The sequence below is a fragment of the Trifolium pratense genome, linkage group LG4, assembly GCF_020283565.1.
Source record: "Trifolium pratense cultivar HEN17-A07 linkage group LG4, ARS_RC_1.1, whole genome shotgun sequence".
Taxonomy (NCBI): Eukaryota; Viridiplantae; Streptophyta; class Magnoliopsida; order Fabales; family Fabaceae; genus Trifolium; species Trifolium pratense.
This window is the reverse complement of record NC_060062.1, coordinates 57,823,215-57,833,177: the sequence shown is the minus strand read 5'-3', so window position 1 is coordinate 57,833,177 and position 9,963 is coordinate 57,823,215. Positions and strand designations below refer to the sequence as shown.

The 9,963-nt window shown below is 30.7% G+C and overlaps 1 protein-coding gene across 1 annotated transcript; it reads right to left on the bottom strand.

Moving 5' to 3' along the window:
* Positions 1-4,826: 4,826 nt before the first annotated feature.
* Positions 4,827-5,561, bottom strand: LOC123923793 (auxin-responsive protein SAUR78-like). The gene has a single exon (XM_045976528.1). The coding sequence runs from the start codon at positions 5,509-5,511 to the stop codon at positions 5,119-5,121; it is 393 nt and encodes a 130-aa protein (XP_045832484.1). The 5' UTR covers positions 5,512-5,561; the 3' UTR covers positions 4,827-5,118.
* Positions 5,562-9,963: the final 4,402 nt, after the last annotated feature.

Sequence of the window (9,963 nt, the reverse complement as noted above, 5' to 3'; positions counted from 1 at the left end):
TCCTCAAGGAACATATAAATGTAATGTTGATGCAGGATTTCACGGCGAAGCAAGGAAAACAAGTGCGGGATGGTGTGTGAGAGACCATATAGGACAATTTGTCTTGGGAGGAAGCTCTTGGATCCAAGGAAGTTGCTCCACAAATGAAGGTGAGACATTAGCAATGTTAGAAGCAATGAAGGAGCTACACCAAAGATATAAAAGCCCGGGCCCCCATCTTAGGTGATTCCGGCATTGTCACCTCACGATCTTCTCTACTCCTCTCTATTAGAGTTTTTGCCTTTCTTGGGAATCAAACCATATACCTTGGGTTCGAGTACATATTCAATCCATTCTCACTACCAATTGAGCTAGTAGTAGTGGGAATGAATTGAACATGTACTTGAACTCCAGGGTACATGGTTCGATTCCCACGGAATGCAAAAACTCTACTATAGTGGGTGGATAGAGAAGATCGTGAGGTGGCAGTGCCGGGATTGTCTAAGATGGGGGCCCGGACTATTGCAATAGAGGCTTCACTAATGTTACTTTTGAAACATATGCTCATAAGATTATATTTATTTATTTTTTTACGGAAAGACGCTTAAAACATTTCATTAATAATAATGTTATGAATACAAGTAGGTGTATCGGTAAAAATGTGGAAACTAGCTAGGGATGGGGCTACCCATGCTAAAACATGAGCGGCCACATTGGCATGTCTCCTAATAAACTCGAACTTTGAGTTTTTGAAGGTGTTGTGCAACTGCTGACAATCTCTGATGACTTCTCCTAGTTCGGATACATCAACATTTTTACTATGAAATTTTGTAACAACATTTCTACGTCAATAGCCCTTGTGCTTCACCCATTTCCACATCATAAGTAGGAGAAAACCACTCCGGTTTGGCCAGGACAAAGCTGTCTTGATCATCTCGGATGCACGTACCTATTCCAAATTTATTGAGACATGGGGAGAAGAAAGCGTCAATATTACATTAATAACGCCTCACACTCGGTTTAGTCGATTTTGACTTTGCTGGTTGAAGTTGCATGTTGACACTTTTCTTATGTTTTGCTTGAACCGTCTGCTACTCTGTGAGAACCATGCAGGCTCTGTCATAGATTGTTGATGTTGTCTCTGCTTGACTTCGCCACAATTTGTTGTTACGAGATTGCCACACACTCCAGAGTATTGTTGCAAATAGAGAGCTTTGTTATGCAATCAACACCTCTAAAACAGAAAACACCAACTCTGCAATATTGTTATTTATTATCTGTCGAGCTCTCCTGAATTATATTCTAAAGACCTATCCTATGCCAAACTTGTTGAACAGTTTCACAAGATATAAACACATTCATGCTGTCTTCTAACTCCACATCGCATAAAACACAATCACTTGGGCAATTAACACTTTGGACTAGACGGGTTTTGGTTGGGATACAATTTCAGAACAATCTCCAAATACTTTTTGTTTGTTTTCGGAGGCGCTTTAATTTTCCAAATCAGATTCCAATTGCATTGGACTTGAAGGTGAGATAGATCAAGAGTATCTTCAATACAATAATGGTAAGCACTTTTAATCAAGTATATTTTCCATTCTTTTCAAATCTCCAAATAATCTTATCTTGCGAAACCGAATCAATTAGAGGAATTTGGAGAATATTTATCCTATCTGAGCACCCAACATATTTAAGGTGAAGTCTATAAAGCAATAAGCAAACATGGTTGTTCACACATTAGCTAGAACGATCATTTCTTTATCTAATCGCTATATTTTTGAGTTGTTACTTCTTTGTATTACCGACTATATAATGAAATGATATAACTTTTCTTTTGTGAAAAAAACAAAACTCGTGTTTTTATTTCTAACCATATATCTTTAAATATTATATTAATTATTTGCCTTCTAATGATTGAAGGTGGGTATAGTTTGTCTAAGTTTTAAAATTAAAATATAAAGTGACAGACTAGCTGCTAAAAATTCTGTTTATGTTTAATTTCAATTTCAAGAGAAGCAAAGACTTTGTCACATACTAGACGTGCATCCCACTAAAATTTCCCATTAACAAATAATAAAATTAAAAACGGATGGACAAAATTAAACACAATAATATTTTAGAGCAGTATGCAATATCTGGGATCAAAATCCTCTGTAGTTTCGATTGTTATTATTGGATTGGATTGGATTATGTGCTTATATTTAACTAATAACACCACACCAATACCATTATTGTGTTGTGACTTGTTTGTGTAAATGTAATTCAGCACCGCCACAGCTCCAAAACGCGTTAATTGCAAACTTTTTTTCATGTATTTATTTTGTTCGATAAGGATTTAGATTCTCCAATTTTTTTTCCTTATATTTGTCATGTTTTAATAATTTTCTCTTTATTTAGTTTTCTTCTCTCTTCTTATGTGTTTTTTTTACCCTTTGTGATTTACTAACCATTTGATTAAAAAAATGAGAGACAACATGAGAAATTTTTTTGGAGAGGATCCAAATCCCGGATCAAAGGGGTCTAATGTATTTACTTAACTATAGAACATACAACATTGGACAAATGTTTAAAGTATTGAATAAATTTTGTACGATGTTTTGTACTTATTTAATTTATCACCGCCATAACTTGTACGATATTTAGCAGATAAAAAGTTATTTTGATTTTTAGACAACTTGTGTAAAACATAAAAAGTTACCCTGATGGAATACAACTGAAATTATCATTTTCAATCTCTTATTTTTAGGTTTAAATGACCCCCTCAAATTTCGGAATTGCTAGCTTTTGAAAATTGAGACTTAGAGGCTAAACTTTATTTAAACCTTTGTATAGATTATTAAATTTGTTCAACTACTTATATTTTTTTTGTCAAGTAGTCTTGCTAATGGTTAGAAAATTCACTTTCAAAGGTGAATAAGTGAAGTGTCCATGACTCAAACCCCAACTCTTACACATATAGTGTGATCTCTCTGTCAACTGAGATAAACTTACTGTGTGACTGATCAACTACCTATTTTAATATGCATAATTTTATTAGTTTTTGTTTACGATTCATTTCAGAGAGTACTTCATTCCCAAAATCTAGTGTATTTTTTTTTGTGTACAACCAAAATCTAAAGTATTATTATATCATGTAGGAGTAAACAAAAAAAATCATGTAGGACAATAAATGATCTGTTCTTCCTTGTATACATACTATACTACTAACCAAGATTGTTGAGAGCGTGTGAGTATATTTTATAGAATATGAATTAACCAAGGTATCTCAATCTCAAATCAATCAACCAATCATCATCATTAGTAAGAAAATTATAAAATAAAATTTAAAAATACATCTATGAGTTGAATTCTTTGGCAGGTAGTAATATCTGTACACCTTTTGAATTCTTAATTTCCAACAACTTAAAAAGTATATGCAGCAATAGCATTTGTTTCTGGTTCCTGTCTCCTTAAAAAGTTGTTGACTTCACTAGCTGTCTATATGAATATGGTCGAACTAATTTTGTAGCTAATGTACACTTTTTTTTTTTAGTTTCCAATACTTTAGGTGGCATAACAAAAAGAATCACAATGCTTCTTAATTGGGCAACCATTTCCTTGAGTGTAGTAGCTAGCTAGCAATAGAATTAGTAATTAGGTTTAATTATATGGGCACCAATGTAGCTAGTAGCAACCACTTCAACTTGAAAATTTCTTAGGGGTCGCTAATTGCGGTCGACACAAATGGTTGAATCTTTAATTTTGTTTTTATCCATTGTTAATTACTTAAATTTAATTTTGAAATTCTGTATATTCAATAAAATTAGTAGTTTTTGACGTTAATTAAGATGAAGTATGTCTCTTAATTTACATTTTTAAACATAAGACCTTTAATAGGACGCGATTTTCGCAAACAAATTAAATATATTTTTTATCAATGATGTTTGTAAGAAACAAAAACATAGTGAAAAGTATAAAATTCTTTATTCAATTAATTAGTAAAATGACTAGACAACTTTTTGTTATAATCAATAAAAAAGTTGCAAAATTAAAGGAGTGAACTATATGTAGCCAAAATTTAGAACCACTTGTTAGGCTGATTCACCTAGTAGTAAAATTTAGGCAACAAGAATCAAATTACTCCATCCGGACACAATTATAAGAAAAAAAACTACTTTTTAGGTTCATTAAAAAAGTAATGTATCTGGTCAATATAGACTGGATACATTACTTTTTCAATGAATCTAAGAAGTGTTTTATTGCTTATCATTGTGTCCGGAGGGAATATGAATAAATGCTCTAATAAGTAAATAACATTTAGTGAATGAACTCACAAAAAGTAATAATTTATCTAAGATGTCAGACTTTTATATTGGTACAACCCATCCTTACATAATCAACTTGTAAGATGGGAAGTGGAACTTGGTTTTTTCAATACATCCCCTGACGCCCGCACTTAAGATTGGTATGTGAATAACTGAATATACATGGTGCATGGTCCGAAAAGATATGCTTTGATACCACGTTAGGTTTTTATATTGGGTAACTCATATTTACAAAATTAAACCGACTTGTAAAGTGAGCGGTGTCCGTTATAAATTATAGACAGTCATGCATGTGGAAATTGGTTTTTCCAATATAACATTATGTCGTGGTTCTCTTATGAAGAAGAACAACACTACATTCAATAGATAAATCAGTCCTCAAATTTTTATTTTTATTTTGGTGAATAATTAGTCCTCCAAATTTTAAAACCTCGTTTTCATGAATCGACAAATACATCCCCAAATTATAAATATCATTAAAAAATGGGACTAAAAATAAAATGGTACTCCATATAGAAGAATATAATAATACTCTGAAAGTAATGCTCATAATAATAATTTTTATTAGAAGTAAAAAAAGAATTAAAATCAAGGTGAGACTTCAAAACGATTCATAAAGCAATACACCACCTGATTGATCTCAATGACCAATCTCTGGTTAATCATATCTTATAAATAAATTACAATCAATATCAAGGATCATGCATTAATTATGTATATTTTCATACAAGGGATGTTATTGTCATCATCACCATTAATGCATGATCGTTAATTTGCTTTAAATTGTTACACATAATCTGCAATTGCTTTTGCAACAAGTAACACGACACATCTAGCAACTGTAATAATCAACAAGTTCATCCAGCGATTCAGGTTGAGGATCAGAGTTCTCGAGCATCCACAACATATGCTCGAATAGGACAACCTCGCAAGCCACGTTAACCTCATCATCATCGATGTTTACATCGGTCGAGTCACGAGACCTATCCACAAGCTCCCGGAAAAGCGGATGTTCAACAACCTCAGAATTTACAAGGTAACGTCGTCGCGTCTTTCCAACGAACACTGGGCGAAGGTCTTGTCCCGACAACGCACATGAGTCAACATCATCGTTAGCAACCGCTCTGATGCTGGAGCGGTTGTGCTTATTATTGTTGTAATATGTGAAGGTGTTCCATTTCTTGAGCACTGACTTAAGCTTTGTTAGTTTTGCAACTTTTTCCATATTGGAAAGTTGAAGAAACAAATTAAGAAGATAATTATGGGTAATGCTTGTGTGTGAGAAAGTGAAGGGAAGGTTCGGTTTTGGTTGGTATATAAAAGGGTAGGAAGAAGGGTGAAATGGTAATAAGCATCTAATTAAGAAAAAGAAAGTGGCCAAAACGATAGTTGTACTTTTTTGGCGTTTGGAATTTGGTGGTTATGAATTTTGAACCGTTGTATGCTTTGTCAACCTCTATATTTTTTTTCTCTATTATATTATTAGGTGTCTTTCGAGCTCTTTAGGAAGTTCTTTACTTAAATTAATGAATAAATAGTTATTGTTTATTTTTTAAGGTGAATTCTTCGGTACACATATTATGTGGATGTGTACCAGTACCGGTACACCGCTGATGTGGTTAACAAGTAATATAGTAACTAATGCAGATTTGTCAAAAAAAAAATTAATGCAGATTTTATTTCTTTATTAAGTTTTTTATATTAAACACTACTTTTTAATATTGGCAAATGTATCCTTCCACGATAAATCAAACCATGCATAATATCTTTCAACTTATATATGATTTTCAACAAATTCAAATATTTTAATAATATTCTAATATCTTATAAATAATATTATTTTAGTATTTTGTATTTTCTTAAAAATTAAAATATGATTTTAATAACTTTTTTAATTATTCAAACAAAAAAAACTTTTAAAATTATTAATATGATTGATCCAACTACGATTTTAATATTTCAATATTATTACCTTTCTATTTTTTTTAATATTATTAGTTTGTAAAGATTAATATTCATTTACCACCTAATCATTAGTGCATATAATTATTAAAAAATATTTATTTTTTAGTAAAAAAAAAAAACTTAAATTTTTTAATATGTTTATATATTTATTGTAATATTGTTAATCTTTAGTGATTCATTATATTTTACAAGATTAAATAAGTTTGTTATCGATACAAAATTACTAAATTTAATTTTTCATCTTCATAAGAAAATATCATGTTTTGATCCCCACAAAATGTTTATGCATGCAATTTTGGTCATGTTGTAAAGTTGATGTATATTTCTGATGATTTTGCAAATATGTGTAGCGTATTATAAAAATTTTGTCCAAAAGTAAGGAGCACAAAATTTGATTTCTAGGTCAAAATATTCGTTACTTTTATCTTGATATTTTGATTTACAAAATTCATATTTAATTCGTCTCATATTAAAAAATACTAAAGTTTTGTAAATGAACTTTTGATATTGTTCTAGACATGCTTAATTGTCCAAATTTAAATTCATAAGTTATTGTTAGTCCAATTAAGTGATATTGAATGACTTGATTGAGAAAAATTGAATTCCTTAATAAAGTAAGTATAATTAGTTAAGTTTGCATATGAACTATGTTTCAAGTTGAAGGGTTTGATCTAAAATTTTTTATTTCTGTTGACACAATTGACATTATTAGTCGAGACTTAATAGTCATTTCATTTGAACTATGTTTTTTTAAGTCATAGTTAATCTAACTAGTTGAGGTTGAATTGTTTGATTTTAGAATTTGAATTCTTAAGTGTTTCTCATTCCCACTTGGTCAAGTTGAATAGTGAGATTGAGAATGTTTGATATCCTTAGTTCCTTTCGGTCTAATTGGTTGTGACTTAACAATCCTTTCATAATAACTAGGTTTCTGGTGTAATAGTTTGTCCAACAATATGAGATTGAACTGTTAGCTAGAATGTTAAAATTCAACTTTTTAAGTGTTTATCATTTCAATTAGGTCAAGTTGAATAGATTACCTGAGATGAATTGATTCCCTATGTCACAATTGAGAAAATTAGTTGAGACTTAACACTCATTTCATATTAATTACGTTTCTTGAGTCATAGTTAATCTACCTAGTTGATGTTGAACTGTTACATTGTCGACATTTAAATTCTTAAGTGTTTTACATTTCAATCTGGTCAATTTATTTCTTTGGTTCTTATCAGTAGAATTGGTAGCAACTTAATAATCCTTTTCTGATAACTAGGTTTTTGATTCACAGGTAATCCAATTAGTTGGCATCGAAATATTATATTGCTAAAAATTCAAATGTCACGAGTCTCGTTCCAATTAGGTCGTATTGAATTGTTTGAGAAAAAAATTAAAATCAAACACGTACAATACAACTGAAGTTGTCCTGTCAAGTCCCTTAAGTTTTAGCATATCAAACGCACCCTTAATCATAGTTGGTAGAATTACTCTTCTTTTTTTTTTTTTTAAGAATCACACACTACATGAAAACCTCAATTTTCTAATAAAACTTGTTGAGGGCTTATGTAAGTAAAGCCCTCAGACTTATTAGGGGGCTTCTATGGTACATATGAAAAAATTCAATCTACCGGTACATTAGATCAATTAATAATTATTTATTAAATCAAAAAAATTAGTTGCCGATTATTGTATTTCAGAGATAATAATTTCATAAGAAAAGACACAATTTCAATGTTTTATAAGGAATACACAAACGTTTTTACATTTTTTCATAAAAAAAAAATCAATATTGACTATTATGAGTGATAAAAATTTTATTTTTTTTATAATTTTGATAAATAGTATTTAGTTATTATAATATTTTAAATGATAAAAAATGATTTATTTTGGAAAAATATTCATTTACCTAATAATTTAATGATCTAATATATCGGAAAAATATTCATTTACCTAATAGAGGTCTGGATAGGGTTCAATTTGAAAGCAACTCGCAGGTTTTAACTGAAGCTATTCGAACGAGGCATAGTGATAATTCGGAATTTAGTTTAATTGTTGCTGATATTATCCAAATTATGTTATCGTGTATAAACTTTGAAGTGAAGTTTGTTAGGAGACAAGTGAATATGGTTGCTCGTTCACTTGCTCGGGCGACCAATTCTTGAGCTAGTTTTCGTAGATTTGAGATTATTCTCTTATGTATTGAACATTAACTAGTTAATGAAAGGCGTTAAGTTTGTTTGATTAAAAAATTAAAAAAATTTGAAGGAATATTTTTAGTAAAGGGTAATTTTGGTAGAAACTCTCAAATATCTCTAATATTGTACAAAAAAAATATTTGAGAATTTCTACAAATATATATATATATATATATATATATAGGGGTTTTCTAACTTAGACCCTAGTTAGGTCTAAGTTAGCAAGGTGCACCTTTTGAGTTGGACAAAAATACCCATTTTTTTTTTTGAAACAATAGAGCAACTGGGGCATATATGTAATTTGCATCATCAGAACGCGCGCCCCCATGACTTCTCGCGCCTCCCATGCAACAACAACAACCATAACATTTTTTAAATTTCTTCCAAATTTCGACCTCATTTTACGTGCGAATCGAACGCCGATTTCAAAAACTAATACCGGAAACCTTTGTAAAATTGAAAAACGATCAAAATCCATATAAGGAACGTCGAGTTTCGTTGAGTATTGAGGGAGATCGAACCGGGTCAAAATACCGGGTCGCACGACCCGTTTCTGCATAAAACGGGTGGGAGGGACGATGAACAGTGCGTGTCGCCCACGCCCACTCTCACCGGCGGCGCGTGGGGGTGCGTGCGGCCTCAGGGAGGCTCTATTTTTTTTTTATTTTTTCATAGTAAAATAGTAGATAATATTCTGGAAATTTTGGTATATTGTATGAAATTTTTGGAGACCCGAAACTATTTTTAGTTAATTAAATGAGTAAAAAGGTAATTAAAAATATTATAATTCCATAAAAAATTTCCAAAATTTTATGTAAAGTACTATGAATTATTTAGAACCCTCTTGTGTACCTCACTCTCCCTAGTTCAAGTCATGAAATTATTTTCACAAATTCCGCTGATTATTTAAAACCATTTAACAAATAATAATAATAATTTCATAGATTTGTACTCTGAAACCAATTGTTTTTTTATTTGTTTCTAATAAAATATTAGATAATATTCTGGAACTTTTGGTATATTTTATGAAATTTTTTGAGACGTGAAACTATTTTTCGTTAATTAAATGAGATAAAACGGTAATTAAAAACTATTGTTTGCTTCTGAAACCATTTAGCTGGAAGAATGGTTTCAGAGAGTTATACTGTGAAACCATTCTAGCAGTAAAATGGTTTCAGAAGCAAACAATTAAAAATCAACTCCCCTGAAACCATTCTATCAGTGAAATGGTTTCAAAGTACAACGCTCTGAAACCATTGTACCAGCTAAATGGTTTCAGAATGGTTTCAGAAGCAAACAATAAAGAAATTACTCACTGAAACCATTCTACCAGTAAAATGGTTTCAGAGAGTTATACTGTGAAACCATTCTAGTATTATATAAAGATAATTAAAGGTAGTGAAAAATTGAGTATTTTTTTTTGTGTCCAAATCAAACGAACCAAGTCTCTATTTGTAGACAAAAAAAAATTATGAATTTTGGTATAAAAATAAAAAAATAAAAAATTAATTTACAACGAA

Coding starts and splice junctions, on each gene's coding strand:
- LOC123923793 (XM_045976528.1), bottom strand. CDS start 5,511: ATGGAAAAAGTTGCAAAACTAACAAAGCTTAAGTCAGTGCTCAAGAAA.